Below are 17,161 nucleotides of genomic sequence, written 5' to 3'. Positions count from 1 at the left end.
AGGACAGTAGTTCAATTAAATGGCCAAGTTAAGGTATAACTGCAGCTCGACTTAATTGTGCATGTAAACGTATTGAGTACTGACATTGTTACGTGAGGGGAAACCGGAGGATGGGTGTTTTCCTTCCGTATGAGCACAGTATAAAGTGTTAACAATAAGATAGCTAGTGGGGCACATTCAGAGGGTTTCACACGCACTAACAAACACACATGACCATCTACCACAACATAGCATAAATATTAGTATTTAAGATTACAACACATACAGGATGCAATTACTCCACTACATTTTTATTTAGCAAATAGTGGTTTGCTGCTAAATTAATGTTCCAAATGTCACATACAGAACCTTTTAAAGCTGTTTATGTAGGAGATATAAGTAAGGTTTAATTTTCATAGCAGACTTATGATTATCACATAACATAAATGTCTCTTGCATGTTCAATCATGCACCAGCATCACTCGTGGTCTGACCAAATTCACTGGTTTAACAGAGTGGAAAGAATGGAAACATTGTACAATGTAGAGCAAAATAACGCCTGTAAAAATGCAGTAACAAATAATAAAATAAGACTTGTGTCCATGAATCTATTCCCCACAATGCATGCTGGGAGTCTTTGCAACAAACCTACTAATGTAACTGTAACTGACACTGCCAAAGTGTGCCCAATATTCATTATTACAGTCTGTTTAATGCACAAATTAAAGGAACTGATAGGATTACATTTCACTATGTGATTGCATCCGAGAAATAAATTTGAGGACTGATTGATAATCACAGATTTGCTGCTCAAGCCAATAATGTGAATGCTTATTATGGTTTCAGCTCTGTACTCATGTAGGTGTTATTTGTGATAATTTCATCCAGGATTAACAAATCAATCCTCAAACTGCTTTCTAATAACCAAATACGTTTTATGAGGATTAACAGGTTTATTTTAGCCTGATAACAGCATGTTAGTCTGGATTAGCAGAGCCACGTTTCAAGAATGGGGCCCAGGTTTTTGAGATTAAGTTCATAAAAAACAAGGGCAACAGTATGACTGTTAAAGTTAATAATTAGACATTTTAGGAAATACTGACAAATTTCAGAGGAAATCTGAAAAGTATCTCTTGCTTTCTGCCAAGAGAGATGGATAAGAAAATCGCTGTACAACAAATATGAACCAGAGGTTTTTTTTTTTTTTTTTTACCAGGATACCTGTTTCCCCAGACTGGCCCTGCCTCCTGTCTCAATGCTTAACTAAGATTATCTGCTGCTGGCAGCGGCTTCATATTGAGCAAATGATATATCTTCTAATCAAACTCTCAGCAAGAAAAGTAATGAGCAAATCCCCCCAAAATGTTGAACTATTCCTTTAAAAACCCTACAGTGAAATTGTTGGAGTTATCATCACTGTAGAAGTAACAACAGAGTTATGTTAGATCTATGTACAGTGGCAACACGGATTATTAGTGATAAGCAGAAGTAAAATAACCTTAAAGACTAAAACTGATTCAACGTTACTGTGGTTCATTTCAAGGGATAGTTCGACATTTTGGCAAATTTGCCTATTGCCGTAATCCCTATAGTCATATGAGTAGGTACATTACCTTTAATTATCAGTGCGTGTTGTTCTGAGATTGGTGGGGCAGAGCTGCCTGCTGCCCGGCGCACAAAATGGAGGTGAATGGTACAGCCCCCTCTCTCCCTCAAAACCAATCAAATACACCATCAAATGACTCCAAAACGCTCTTGTGGACAACTTGTATCTTACACATTCACCACCTTATGAAATAATAATGTAATATTACGAGACAGAGTTGTTTTGAAGCCAAATGCACAGCCGGAACTACATTCCAGACATACAGTACTTGCTGGGCGGAGTGATTTCAAACAGCGTATGTTTAGTGCAGTTACTCCCGTCATCAAAACAACAAGTTTGTTGAGAAGAAGCCAGAATATACAGAGGAAGAGTTACGGGGTTTGGAAGAAGAGAGAGCAAGAAGAGAGGCTGAGGCTGCCGAGCAACCAGGGGCTGAGGGGAGACCCAGAGCCGGCATGGATTGGTGGTGTAAATGTGGGGCTTACTGGCCACTTTATTAGGTACACCTGTGCAGTCTAATACAATCCAATACAACAGGTCTGCCACACATTCTACGTTTACAAAGCTTTTACATTTTCAGTTTTTGTTGACATTGTCAGAAAGGTGATTATTCTACTTTATTATTGAGGTCGTAGTGGGTGGTGCTGGTGTACTGGAGTGTAATATATTGAAAAGTGTTCCTAATATTTTGTCCGCCTCAATTAGACAAAATTCGGAGGCCACCCCAGTACACCATCACCATTCACTATGACCTCAATAATAAACAAAGTAGAATCATCACTTTCTAGACAATGTCAACAATAACCGAAAATTTATAAGCTTCGGGGGAAAAAATCATGGTGTAGCTGTTCTACTGGATTGCATTAGATTACACAGGTGTACGTAACAAAGTGGCCAGTGACTGTATGTTACATACATATGTTGATGGTGGGATGGGACGAGAGTACGCCTCAAAATAATCACCGGAACACGGGGAGAACATGCTAACTCCACACTCATAAATCACCACAACTCCTAAGGGAACAACAACACAAAATGTTCCCTAGCAGTCTGTTTATTCCCAACAATGAGAAGTAATGCCAGTCACTTCACTATATGCTCTGGGCAAGCGCTTATCCATAACATAACCACAACAACATTTGCATTTTAGCCTTATTTACCATGCTTGGGTTGTAGGCTGATATTACTCAACATGGAGGTAACGTTACAGCAGAGAGATTGCTGAGCAAAATACACAACGATCACTTACCACGTCTACTCGTTTTGTGATGCCGACAGATGGTATGATAGTATCTTTCAAGAAAAGCGTTTGAACCATTCCTGAGCTTCTGCGCTCCATCCTTTCACTGTAGTCCTCCGGTAAAAAATGGTTGGAGCAAACAAACATTTTCCGGACCATTTCCATGTTGGGATCGATTTCCAGTACAAATAGCCATTGTTTCATCCTGTCCGTATTTTTGGTTGGTACTACGTGAAACTTCACTCTGCTCCATATCTTCGGCTTGTTACCGCAACCTTTTACAATACATGTGTAAACCATGATTTACAACAACACTCTGTAAACTTTTCTCAAACTGGTGCGTCCAGCTGACGATACCGCAAATGCAAGGCTGCAAGCAATAACTACAGCACTGTCTCAGATAGGCACTGTGTCACTCCGAGTTCCAAGTATTTGCTTCATGTGTCGTAATGTTAATTATACATTATTATTTCATAGTGTGGGGAATGCACAAGCCATGTGTTTTCCACTAGAGCGTTTTGGAGTCATTTGATGGTGTATTTGATTAGTTCTGAGGGAGAGAGGGGGCGTTACCATTCACCTCCATTTCAGTGGGCAGCTCTGCCCCACCGATCTCAGAACAGCATGCACTGACAATTAAAGGCAATGTACCTACTCATATGACTATAGGGATTATGGCAATAGGCGAATTTGCCAAAATGTCGAACTATACCTTTAACATGACATTGGAAAAGAACATCCAAGCTGCCACTGCAGCCTGCCAGACTCAAACTGACTCAAAGAGTTCAATTGAGTGGTTGTGTTCAAGGGTTTTCAAGGAGTCAGTGAGGTGCAACAGCTGTTTGCCTTGATGGGAAAAGTAGCAGTTGCTACCTCTCATGCAGGACATTAGAATGGGTTAGATGAAAGCATAATTGCATTACTCCCTCTCCGTCAGGGTGGATGTTGTCCTCCATGTACAAGTTATTAGATTTACTTTGCATCCAGTAGTCATTATGTTCAGCTGAGAAGACTACTAACAAAAGAAAAGAAGAAATATATATTTTCTTTTTTAAAGATATTTTTTGGGCATTTTTAGCCTTTAATGGACAGGACAGACAAGTGTGAAAGGGGGAGAGAGAGAGGGAGAGACATGCAGCAAAGGGCCACAGGCTGGAGTCGAACCCGGGCCGCTGCGGCAACAGCCTTGCACATGGGGCGCCTGCTCTACCACTAAGCCACCGACGCCCCAAGAAATATACATTTTCTGATTAAGTTAAAATTTTGAGTCATATAAGCAAAGTGTTATTTTTGCAGCTTTATTCTAGTTTCAAACTGTTACCTGAAGTGTTTGTTACGATTGATGATGTCTTAACAGACGGGAGTAAGCCCTGCCGACTTACAAGCTGTCCGGAAGGCCCACAAAAAACAGAGGGAGAAGGCAAACGGCAACCACGACTCTCCGCTGAAGATGTGTGCCAAGGTGAGTCCTCCCTTCCTTCCTTCTCTCCCTGTTTGCTTGTTGCCTATGTACACAGCGAGCTTTGTTGAGTCAGCATGCTGCATATTTGCCATACGTGTTCGTCATGTAGGGGCTTGTGAAATCCTGGAGGGAGTGAAAAACTAGCTCCCAGGCTGCTGTACTGTAGCAGGGAATGACTGACCCGAGGAGGTTTCAACAGATGATGTTTGCCAGGCCTTTTGTGATTCTGTACAGAGAACAGTGTGAAGAGATGGCTGAAAACTCCATTTATCAGAGCTGTGAATGCCATAGTTCACATGGAGTAACAGTGAAATGAAAAAAGAGACATTTAATCATGTTAGCTGGATACACGCTACAGCTGAAATGTTTGGAATCATCTGTTTTTTGCTTTAGTAATGGCTGTTTTAACACCAAAAGTATTATTTACATCTGAAATAGTTTTGGCCCCAACAGATGTAGAATTAAATTATTCAAATTAATCGATGTTCCCACAAGGGCTTCAACTAACAATTGTTTTCATATCAATCAATCTGTCCATTATTTTCTCTATTAATCATTTTGCCAATAAAGTGTCAGAAAGTAGTGAGACATGCCTTGTGCAATGTATGCATTCTTCAGTTGCTGGGTTTTATTTGACCCGCAGTCCAAAATTCCAAACCTGTTCAGTTTATTGTCACATATGTCAAAGAAAAACATCAAATTCTCACGTTTAAGAAGCATGAAACTAGTAAATGTTTTTCTTTTTTGTTAAAAAAAACACTAAAACAAAATTTCTTTGATTAAAATATTGATTCATTGATGAGAACTCTGTTGGAACTTGGATTTTGATTTTGTTTTCCAGACCAGAAAAGCATGTGATGCTCAGTCATTATTGAACCACAACGGTGCAATTAGGCTCAAAATATTGAGTTATTAAAATATTGCTCAGAGGAGTTTTTGTCTCTTTCTGACGTCTCGTTTGTCAGTCTGGTCGAACCGTTGTACCGTGTTTTGTTCTCTGTGTACAAAACAAACCCCTCATGCAGATAACACCTATTTGTAAAGAGGCTTTTCTACAACCTAAAAGCATAACCATTTAAACATATTAGAGTAGTCCTCCTCTCAGACATCTGACTGGACCTAGTCAAACTTCTGAGGCAGGAGATTTGGATTTTTTTGACTCTGGCTCCACACAATGGTAGTATCAAAAAATACACAAACCTGACCACCTGAAAACCTTTGATGCTTGTAGGATTCTTGTCGTAAAAGATCCCTTTCTTTGACTGGTTCTAATAAAAGCAGGGAGGGGTGACCCATGAGGTTTTGTCCTACAACCACGTGGCGGAGGAGGAGAGGAACGGCCAGCTGGGGGAAACAAACAGCCAGTCAGACTCAGAGGGTGCTGTCTTCCTGGAACCTCTCAGTGCTGTCCACTCCATCATCCTGGACTGGACGTCTGCCAGCTTCATTGATTCTGTTGGAGCCAAAGCCATCAAACAGGTTCTTCTTTATCTTTTTACTCCAACAAAGACTGTTTTTAATATCAGGTTCACTGCAGCAACAGGGTTTCTAACAGCTCAAACAGCTTGTTAAAGGGACAGTTCACCCCAAAATCCAAAATGCATATTTTTCCTCTTACCTGTAGTGCTGTATATCAGTCTAGATAGTTTTGGTGTGAGTTGCAGAGTGTTGGAGATATTGGCTGTAGAGATGTCTGCCCTCTCTCCAATATAATAGAACTTGATGGCACTCGGCTTGTGGTGCTCAAAGCAACAAAAAATACATTTGAAAAACTCAACAGCAATGTCTCTGTCCAGAAATCATGACCTGGTTACTCAAAATAATCCACAGAGCTTGTTGTGAGCAGTTTCATGTAAGAACAAGTTTCTTTCTATTGAACTGCACGCTTCCTTCTGTGCGATGATACAGTTGCCGGGTGAAGTTTGGTAATGTATGTATTTTTGATGAACTGTCCCTTTAAGTTTCATTCCTGTGTTGCTGTTGTGTCAGTTCAGGAATGCTTGTGGGAAAATGTGTGTTGCAGAAGAAACACTGGTGTTTAGGATTTTACCTCAGTGAAGTGTAAGTCAGCATTTGTCTCTGCAGGTTATTAAGGAATACGCAGCTGTGGATGTTCGAGTGGTCATAGCCGGCTGTAGCAGTAAGTAATTATTCATCTCTGTATTTGTTTAAAGCAGAACTTCAGTCCAGGGAGATACAGTAAATTTTACTGTCAGTTATTGAATGTTGAAATATGAAAACACTTAAATTTTTTTTATCTTGACCCTCCCCTGAGTTACAGATATTTTGACCATAGTGACCATAGTGCACACACAGCCAGCATTACCAACATGTGCATATTATGTTTTCCCCAATAAACTGTAACACACACAAGAGTGGCAGCAGCTGCCAGAATGTCAGTAACTTCGCATGACAGCCGTTATTAGATTTGAAAACTGAGGTCTACCCTTTAATAATCAAAAGTGAAAAGTTGAAAATGAAAAGTAACAATAAAAATAAAAATAACATGATTTTGATACAATATCACTATTTTTGAGCTCAGAATTGATTATGTTTCTTTATTTAAGCATTCATCGCACATGATATGCTTAAAGACCCTTGGATACTTGAAAACCAGATGATAATTTCTTATTTTCCCCTATTTTCTGGCTATGAGAAATTGTGTAATTTTGGTAATATTTAAAGACATCATGCCTTTCAAACCCACTTGTTGGTTTAGGGTTCTGAGGATAAATAAATTAAAAAAACAGCCATTTAAAGTTGAATTTCCTCCTCTAAGCCAAATCAAAAACACCCTTCCCAGTGCTTAAAAAAATGTGCTCATTTTGCTCCACCCTCTCCCCTCTTAAAAATAATGAACGGTCCCTAACTTGGATACTGTTGTATTATTAAGAAGAATCTAGTTAAAATGCCTCACTCAGATTTAACATATTACTCTGATGTGGAAACACATTCATTCTCTAACTTGTGCTTCATCTCTACCTGCAAAGTCAATTGTAGTCATTTGCAGTATGATGGCTAAATCATGTCTCTCTCTTTTTTGTTGCAATTTTTGGGTTGATAACATTTGTTACATAGATTTGTTGCAAAATATAACAATTTTTTTATCACTAAGAATAATAAAAAAAATGGTCAGAAATCCCTCCAAAAAATCCATGCTGTGATTAGGTATCAAAAACTTTTAAAGATTTCTGTAAGAATTGCATTTTTCTGTGATTGAATGGCGAGCACTTTTGTTTTGTAAACTGCTGAGAAACTAGTCTCTTACACAGACGCCGATGACGTCAGCACACTGGCTGACTCTGTCGTCTGTGGACATTCCCATAGGAAAGTTGTAATAGAACTAACGCTGGCTCCCAGCGGCAGTAATGTGATTGGATCCATATCCGTGTACTTCCGAACTTCCTCGACCAACGGCTGATTAGCTTTGCCTTACACCCGCCTACGCCGGAATTGCTGTTCCCTGAATTGTTGTCCGTAGTACAACAGAAAAGAAAGTGTTCAGTGCATGGCAAGAAGAGATTAAAATGGATATGATTTCATTTGATTCAGCTACATTGCAGAGCTGCAACGTCTCTGTTAGATGTAACACACGTGCCGTACCTATGGCAACGCAGTCACGTGATCTGGATATCCCCGCCCATTTCTATTACAAAACGAAAGACGAATGTCCCCAGACTCCCATTCCAAAGTAAGGGAGGCTGGTCACGCGAGACTACTGAGAAACCCCTTATTGTCAATATACCCATAAAAGCCGTCCATCTTCTGAATGCCTGAGGTCTCTAGTTTGTGGTTGTAAACTTTCATGAGGCTGTGATTATCCTGGAGGTCACAATAGGTCATTTTATACAGTGAGATGTGTTCAAAAAAGTGGTCTCACTACAGTGAAATAGCTGGTAACATTATTGCACATGAATCAAATTGGCCTCATTGAATCTAGAAGTCTCAGCTTTCCAGTCATAATAGTCCTAATTTATGCAATCCCAGGACTGTTTAGGCACCCCAGCATGCAGAAATATTTTGTTACACCATTTGTAAGAATAGGTGAAAATAACACAATTGTAAACAATGGCATGTTTTTTGCCATTAAGGGGAGACTTGTGAGCCTAAAACCCCTTTCATTCAGATACCTCAAGGTGTGAGGAAAGACCCTGTAAAATTGGCAATTAGAGTTTCCCCCTCACCAAAATTTAGCCTGGATTTGGAACATTGTTTAACCCCTTTACCGACAAGTTAGTAAGACATGGTAAAGCCAAAGGTCTCAGTATCTTCACTCTAGCTTTAAAACTCAGCTGCTACAGTCTCTCAATGAAAGTAATGTCAGCTGAGGATGCTGCCATCCTAGCGGAGTGAACAAAGTTAAACTGTTTGAGATTCTTTTTTACTAAAAGTAGCCAAACTTTTTGTGAGGTGAGTAATCTGGTCAAGCTTAATTTTTTACAGTCTTTACTGGTGTGCTGCTGTGATCAGTTTCCTAGCTCCACCTGAATATTGTAGTATGAGAGCACAGTTTGCATCTGGTCTGATCCTGTATCTCTGTTTGATCTACAAGGGAACCTACTATCCGAGCTGGACACCCTACAGTTTTTCACCGGGGACGTGACTCCAGAGATGGTGTTCCCCACCGTCCATGATGCTGTACTGCACTGCCAACACTCAAAACCCAGCCCATCAGCTGCTCTAACCAATGGAACAACCAGACAGGTGGACGACACCTGTAACCAAGGACAAATCACAGCAGCAGGGTCCTGATGTGTGCAGCCGACTTGAGAGGTCCTGCACCCAACTGTAGGAGTGATGAACTTCAAATGTTCTGGCATCACAGTAGGGATGAACTGAGCAATTATTTACACTGAATAGAAGAGTGTTTGTATCACGCGTGGAGGATTTTAGTTCACAGGAGTCTGACAAACATGTTAACTTGAACGTGCCCAGAGCACTGAGATACAGGGCCGTTATGAGACTTTTATTTTATCAGACATTCATATTGAGATTCCAGCTGACATTCCTACAGCTTTATTCCTCCACGTCCTCTCCAGAGGGGACTGTATAGAAGTGCACTTTGAAGTTTCGTAGTTGTTAAAGTTTTCATCGCTCTGCTGGGAGAAGTACATTTTAAAGTAAGCTGCTGCTGTCCAACTGTCTGTTAGACTGATTTCCAATATGTAGTGGTAACTTGGAGACTGACCAGAAGCTGCCTCTCATCATCATGCAGGTATCATATTTATGGTTACTGAGAAGTTGTGTCCTGATGAATTTGAGTATTCTATTTTCAGCTGTATTTGTGTGTTTGTGTATTTAAACCAGCAGAAACACTATCATTGGTCAACTTGCAGTGTCAAGTTTGTTGTTACAGTACATTGCTTTCTGAGTGCAACATGTCATATTGTACACCTCAGCATAACCAGTGTTTTACTGTGTTAAAAAAATACATATATATATGGTTGTGCTGGAAAAGATGCCTTTAAAGTTACTGTTTGGTTATTTTACAACATTTTAGAAATCCCTGAGACTTAAATTTGGAATAAACTTTATTTTTAAGTGAACAAGAATGACAACAAAAGGGACAATATTTTTTGACTCAGTTCTCTGCTTCTTCTGACAGCAAAAAGCCAAACTGGAACTTCTCTCTCTCTCTCAAACACACACACACACACTCTCAGTTGTATGTCATGTATCTGGGCGTGGCGCTGAACTTGGCGTATGACTTGATGACCTTGTTAACGGCCTCCAGGAAGTCTTTCTCTGTGGCGATCTTCCTGCGAGCTCTGATGGCGAACATGCCGGCCTCTGTGCACACACTGCGGATCTCAGCACCTGGCAGCAACACAGACACACACGCATTAAATTTTGCTTACAGAACAGTTTCAGGATAATAGGAAATACTGTGTAGAGGCTCAGTTATTCATGTGGCAACGTCCTCTACTCTTGTGGATTTTTAGGTTTTGGGTGTGATGCTTTTATGGTCATTTTGTGATTGAGGAAAGGAAAAAAAACTGTTAATGTACAAGTATTGTGCTGTGGTTCACTCACAGAGACAGTGTTGTCTTTATACCTATGAGATACAGTCTGTTGGGTGAGGTAAAACCACCCCTGACTCATCACTGTCTGTCCAGTGTAAATCATATACCTCAAAACAAACTTTTCATGACTCAAAAACAGACTTTGTGACAACGCACTTAAAATAGCTTAATAGCTAAGACAAATGGGAGTTTTTTTTAATCCTTTGATGTATCTGAAAAATTCAAAATCACTAAATTTGGAGAAATATGATGCAGCAACAAAATGTGATAGTGCACCCCTGTGGCCATCCATCAGAACTACACTTAATAAATTGAATAATTGAATTTGCAACAGTTATCTTGAGTAACTTGTAGGGCTGTACACCATCTTTTTCTTCATCATCACTGAAAATGAAAATTGCACTTTGAATATAGTAGCAGGGTATTAAATTGCTTTCTGTTTGTAGCTGCTATTTTGTCTCGCGCCATGTTGTTAAAGCTCTGGCCAATCAGACAGAGCCCTCGCCATTAGGTAGGGTTAAGAAAAAGTTATGCCAGGCCAGCTGCCTGATCGGGACAGTGCTCTGCTCGTGTGAAGTCAAACACATGCAGGTTTGTTTACCTCTTAGATGAAATGGCAGTTAATCCTAAAACAGCATACAAGTTGAAATGCAAAAGGACAGTGACTGTGTCTTAAGAGACGGACATATGACAAGGTTGATGGCGATGGCTCAGGTTATAAAAGGGTTCCTACTGCTTAAGGCAAGTTAGATTTCAAACTTTTAAGACTTTTTTTAATGCCACTTGAAATGAAATTTAAGACCATTTTTATAATACCAAAATTGAAGATGAAAAACAAAAAAACGACTTCACTTTGTTTCTCACTTTGCATGTAGGATTAAATCCTTTGCATATAATACACTGAGTCGTATGCATTGCCTTGCACCAGTTTCTGTTAGCTGTCCTGATTTGTGTGACACTAATACAAGAGGCATTTGGTAAGGACGTTACCAATTATGTTGAGATTTTTCAATGCAAAGTCAGGAAAAAAAAAAAAAGTCCCAAAGTTCTTCTTCCCATGTCTTAGGATTTTTTAGACTTTTGAAAGATTGATTTCAGATATTTTAATACCAATTACAGCCTTACTTTTTGATGAATGAATTCAATGACTTTTAACACTTTTTAGGAATCTGTGATAACCCTGTTTAACAATAGCATAGCTCCTTTGGGAATAAGCTCAGTGTGTAGCAAGTGTGTGGTCATGTGCAAGAGAGATGGTGGATGTGCTCAGAGCAAACGTGTGTTGGTGATCGGACCAGAGAAAGAATTAACAGGTAAGTTGTCACATGGTTGTGAATGGACAGTGTATCTATCAGTCTGTCAATGAATAAATGCTGCAGCCTACAGTATATATACAAGCACAGGTACTGAGCAAGTCTGAGTGCATAGCTGAGTACACTATAGTGTGTTCATTTATTAGTAACATCATTTTTGCTATATTCAACAACATTACCACATATTTTCCTCATTGTGCAGCCCTAGTAACTACAGTCTATGTTCTGCACCAGCAACATTAGAGGCAACTGAGGAGAAGAAATTCAGTGTGTCAGAGATCCTGATTCTTAGAACAGGACGCGAGGGAAAACTGATGTAAAACAAATACAGAAGTAAAGATTTAAATCAGCACATTGATAAGGAGAAGATATGTGGGAGGGAAAATGTAGCGAGAATGTGGGTCTGAAGGAGACAAATGACAGAAGTGAACAGAGAGTGAACACAGTCCTACCGGTGCTGTTGGGACAGAGGCGAGCCAGCAGCTCAAAACGAATGTCTCTCTCCACACTCATTGAGCGGGCATGGATCTTGAAGATGTGTGTGCGACCCTGAAACACAAAACAAACAGAGGTGAGACTAGAGGTTCATAAAAGGAGGAGGAGACACAGCCACACAAAAAGAAAGAACACATAAATGCAAGTATAGATGAGCAGACACAATCTGATTTCATGACTAATCATAGTTTTCTGGCTGATGTATGAGACCTTATCTGCATGTCTTGTGAAGACTTAACTCACCTCCAGGTCAGGCAGGCTGAACTCAATCTTCCTGTCCAGACGTCCAGGTCTCATCAGGGCCGGGTCCAAGGTGTCCGGTCTGTTGGTGGCCATCAGCACTTTGATGTTGCCTCGGGGGTCAAAGCCGTCCAACTGGTTGATGAGCTCTAGCATAGTCCTCTGGACCTCGTTGTCTCCACCGGCACCGTCATCAAAACGAGCGCCTGGCATGTTCGTTCACACACACACACACACACACACACACACACACACACAGTATTCACATTAATGTAGAAGATTGTATTCTGCTTGAGTGTTGTGAGGAGACATTTACTTTCTTACAACTCAGTTTAGTTGCTTTACCACTGCTTTAAAAACATGGCATTCAGTATTTCATAATCAGGCAAAAGAAAAGGTACATAATGAAAGAATGGTGCACTAAAACAGGCTAAAATGATTTTCTGATACGCATTTGTATGAGTTGTTATAACATCGGAGAATTAACTTTCAGAAAACCCTGGTTATTAATGAAGCTGTTGGCCATTAAGTGAACTGCAGTCAGTATCCTGTAGCTCGTGCTTGCACTTCACAGACCCAAGCGAGTCCCCCGAGCATCGGCCAAAACAGTGACGTGACATTCATGAGAATGAACATGATTGACCTGAATTGTGTTCATACAATGCTGGAAAATAATCTACGATCATATTTAGAACAACTTTACTCTTTGGACCATTGGCATCATTATACCAACTAGCTTGTCATTTGCTGATGACTTTATCAGCTCATGTTTCAGAGTAACCAACAGCAGATCCATGCAGCATAAGGTTAGCTAGGTCACAGTCAACTTGCTAACCTTAACTAATGTTACAGTTAGCTCCTTGGCCACACCTGTTTTGCATCGCTCTTGGCTAGAAAAAAAGCACTCTCTACTTTTACATCATTTATTGTTGCCTAAATGAAAGCCTGTGGTCATATTACATAAGTTAATATCATGTATTGTGTTAGCTGGTGAATCAATTCGGCAAGCTAGCCAACCGACATATCTACTCAAATAGCATTTTGCTGGCTATAATGAGAGCAAACAAACAAGCTAATGTTAGCCAGCAAGCTGTAACTAAGCCACACTGCATGGATCTGGTGTTGGTTGCTTTGTAAGAATAGCTGATTAAGTAATATGCAATTGGCAAGCTAGCTAATTTACCAGCCAGATCAGCCCTGGAGTCTGGATGAATTAGCTGACGTGACTCGATCAAGACAGCTGTGTTAGCTAGCCAGCAGTTCTTCTGTGTTAGTAAGCAGGCTAACATTAGCTAATGCTTGCCAGCTATAACCAAATATCACAATATATTTCACTTGTCACGTGTTTCTTCTAGGATTTTTTTCAGCACCGGGGGGCACTGAATTCGATGAATTTACTGTTTATCAGACCACAAATGAGACAAGAATTGGATAGTTAGCAGACCCTGCAGTCCCTCCGCTTCACTCCCCGCCACTAGGACACTACTTCGACAAGAAGAGAGCAGATGCCAGCATTGGAGATGGACCTTAGCCACTGTCACAACTTGAACCCCCCAAGCCCCGGGGTTCACAGTAATGGCAGCAACATAAAGGTTGCTTATTCAGCAGGTAGTTAGGGCGGACCGGGATCAGACTCCCAGCGCTGGCTGAATTTGAGTTGCTACCGGGGCTAAGGTCAATCTCTAGTGCGGCCATCTGCTCTCCTCCAGGTAAGGTAGTGTCCAAGCGGTGGGGAGTGAGGCAGAGGAAATGCAGGGTCTTCTGTTCCTTTACTGTCATTAGCAGACTCCATTTCTTGGCTAAAAGTAGCTGGTGTTGCATACTGTTAGCTGTCACAGAGCCCAAGAGAGGAAAGACACTCAGGAGCGCACATAAGGTCACATCCTTTGGATTTTCTCGGAAAATTCATCCTTTACATAAAGTCAGTCCACATGAGATCTCAGTTTTTAAGTTATGTTACAGTTTGCTCACTCACTGGCAATAAAAAATATGGATGGATGGATGTTGCTCTAATGTGAGCATAGTTTAGGCTATTTTTAAAGGATCACACACTGACATATTAGAAAAAATGTTCTGTCAATGTTTTCACACGTCAAAGAATGGGACAGTGAGCCTCACCTCCAATGGCATCAATTTCATCAAAGAAGATCAGACAAGCCTTCTTAGTCCTGGCCATCTCAAACAGCTCACGCACCATCCTGGCTCCCTACAAACAAAGACAGGAATCCAAATTGAATGTTTATCAGGATTCATCATCTAATAGCTGCTATTCTCTGCCTGGTGTGTTTCTCAAACTCGTCTCACACTCACCTCTCCCACATACTTCTGCACCAGCTCGGAGCCAATGACTCTGATGAAGCAGGCGTCTGTCCTGTTAGCCACAGCACGGGCGCACAGGGTCTTTCCTGTGCCAGGTGGCCCGAACAGCAGCACACCTTTTGGAGGCTCGATACCCAGATTGACAAACCTCTCAGGCTGGTGGGCAGAGGAGGGGGACAAACAGGAAAATCAGTCACAATGGAAACATGTATAAGTCTGTTTTGACATGGCAGAGAACAGCCATTTTCTTCAGTCCTATAAACTGTACTGAACTTGAAACTTTTTATTATTTACAGCAGCAACAGAAGTGTGATGGCAGGTCTGTCTGTTAATTGCTCCAAAAATGGTGACTGAGTAGCTCACTGGAGTCTGTGTAAATGTGGCTAAGTAAAGCTCTGATAGTGATATTCAGCTTTATGCTTTTCCTCCTTTCTGAACACTCACATGGAGCAGAGGGGTCTCCACCACTTCTCTCAGCTTCTCAATCTGCTCCTTACATCCACCTACATCACTGTAGGTCACATCAGGCTTCTCCTCCACCTACAACATGAGAACAAAGAGTTGTTGTTGCAGCTCATTTTGTAACTTTTCACAGATTTTTCTTCAACAGTGTTGCGCTAATATGTCCACAAGTGAACTCATACCTGCATCATGGTGACAGTTGGGTCAATTTTAGGAGGCAGAGGAATGTGGATCTGATACTTGTTTCTGTCAACACTGGAAGAACAGAGGGGACACCAAATTTAGCAGATTGTTTAACAAGACATTTGACATAATACCACTACTACTGCTACTTTGACTGACACTACTACTTTTATAATACCATACGAGACATTTAAATAACTTGTGCCTCACCCGACTCTCATGCCCTCCTCGATGTCAGTTGGGGCCACCTGGTCGCTCAGGTCCACCACAAACTTGGCAAACTGTTTGACATTGATAATGTATTTGGGGTCCTCGGAGTCTGCGTTGATGATCTTTGTGCATCTGTTTGAATAATACACAGAAACATTTAAGACTATAAAATGACAACAAAGATGTCTTTTATACTGGAACTTTGTAAAACACTGTTTACGACCTTTCACTGTTGAATAGTGAAGTTTCGTGAAACAAAGTACATTTTATACTATTATTCTGATGAGATGGATAATGCATACGCAAGGTATTCATATGAATGCAGTAGGAAAGACAAATTCCCCTTGTGGTATGTGGCAGAAACGGTCATATCCTAAATATTTAGGATAACATTATGTTGTATTTTTGCCACAATACTAATATTGAATCAAAACCAATGTGATTGATTTTTAACTATAAGCAAGTTTACCCTACCTTGCAACCTGCAGCGGCTGTTCACTCTGCAGAGTCTGTTTGTCTGCAGCCAGATCCCACAGTGCTGGTGGAGCCAGGCCGGTGTCTGACTCCTTAATGCCTGTCAAAGACAAATAATACAACAGGGACTTCAAACAGAGCCCAGCATCCAGTCACAACATCTGAAGACAGTGATTTACTGAGAAACAGCAACACATTCTCCACTCTTATCAAACACATGTAGTCTTATATTTGCGCAGTTATGGTTTCATCACCCACCTGTCAGCTCGTTAATCTTTTTGAGCAGCTGCTGGATGTCATCTTCCACTTGTTTGATCTGTCTGGAGTAGGTGCTTTGACCCTGGCGACAAACAGCGAGCACCACATTAGAAATATAAATGAATAGTGATGCAAATGTGACCAATTTCACATGGGTCTCAACGGGTGCAAGCTTTGCTAAGGCTTTACTTACATATGTTTTCAGCAGTGCAATGTCCCCTTCATCCAAAGCTGTGAAGATGAAAAAAAAAAAACATGAATGAGTTTACATTCTGAAATTGTCATTGGGCCGCTAGCACTGTTTTCAAACTGAGGACGCGGCTTATTAACTTACATTGCGGCAACACATTTAAACCTTATTGCTTTTACTTCAAACATCGTAAATGTTACATTTACCAAAGCACACCAGTTATCGTGGCCTGGGTGTTTAAAAGTAGAAGTTTATTGAACGGGCAGAGCTAACGTTAGCTATGTAGCTAATGACGATGTTCTCTCAGCAAAGAAATTGGATTGTTTAAAGAATTTCTTTTAATTTTTAGATATACCTCTGATAGGTCCGTCATCCTTCTCATCTTCCTTAGTCTTTCTTTGGTCGTCTCCCAAATAGTCCGGCATTTTTAATGTGGGAGTAAACTGTTTCTGACAAAAAAGACCGAGCTGCTGCGGTAGCTAAACTGTACAATTACACAGCAGCTTTGCGTTTCCGCCGCTTTCGGCCAGTCACCGGAAATACAGGTCGGACGTTTATTGAGGATGTACCACCAATAAAAAAAATATTTTTGCCAGATAAACAATACTCATATAATAAAAACTCTCTATCATAAACAGTTGTTTAATTTGATACACTTCTAATTAATATCAGGGGGTTTTCAGCGAAAAGGCGCTGCTTCACGATAC

At 40.6% G+C, this 17,161-nt stretch overlaps 2 protein-coding genes across 3 annotated transcripts in view; one reads left to right on the top strand and one right to left on the bottom strand.

Annotated features, from left to right (window-relative positions):
• Positions 1–9,850, top strand: part of slc26a5 (solute carrier family 26 member 5) — a 25,463-nt gene extending 15,613 nt beyond the window's left edge. The window contains exons 14-17 of one of the 2 annotated variants that reach the window (XM_033614645.2): positions 4,183–4,287; positions 5,569–5,766; positions 6,373–6,427; positions 8,840–9,850. In XM_033614645.2, coding sequence (XP_033470536.1) covers positions 4,183–4,287; positions 5,569–5,766; positions 6,373–6,427; positions 8,840–9,039 — 558 coding nt within the window. In that variant the 3' untranslated portion in view covers positions 9,040–9,850. Of the gene's footprint in view, positions 1–4,182; positions 4,288–5,565; positions 5,767–6,372; positions 6,428–8,839 lie in introns of both variants that reach the window. The other variant, XM_033614643.2, reaches the window with a different exon arrangement.
• On the bottom strand, positions 9,801–16,975 carry psmc2 (proteasome 26S subunit, ATPase 2). Its single transcript, XM_033614646.2, has 12 exons — positions 16,810–16,975; positions 16,458–16,495; positions 16,265–16,346; positions 16,007–16,106; positions 15,533–15,664; positions 15,322–15,394; positions 15,122–15,217; positions 14,669–14,833; positions 14,477–14,564; positions 12,362–12,564; positions 12,076–12,172; positions 9,801–10,104 (listed from the first exon to the last, which is right to left on the bottom strand). The coding sequence occupies exons 1-12, from the start codon at positions 16,877–16,879 to the stop codon at positions 9,947–9,949; spliced, it is 1,302 nt and encodes a 433-aa protein (XP_033470537.1). The 5' UTR covers positions 16,880–16,975; the 3' UTR covers positions 9,801–9,946.
• Positions 16,976–17,161: the final 186 nt, after the last annotated feature.

Source organism: Epinephelus lanceolatus, chromosome 23, assembly GCF_041903045.1.
Source record: "Epinephelus lanceolatus isolate andai-2023 chromosome 23, ASM4190304v1, whole genome shotgun sequence".
NCBI classification, from domain to species: domain Eukaryota; kingdom Metazoa; phylum Chordata; class Actinopteri; order Perciformes; family Serranidae; genus Epinephelus; species Epinephelus lanceolatus.
This window is presented reverse-complemented; position numbering and strand designations above follow the sequence as displayed.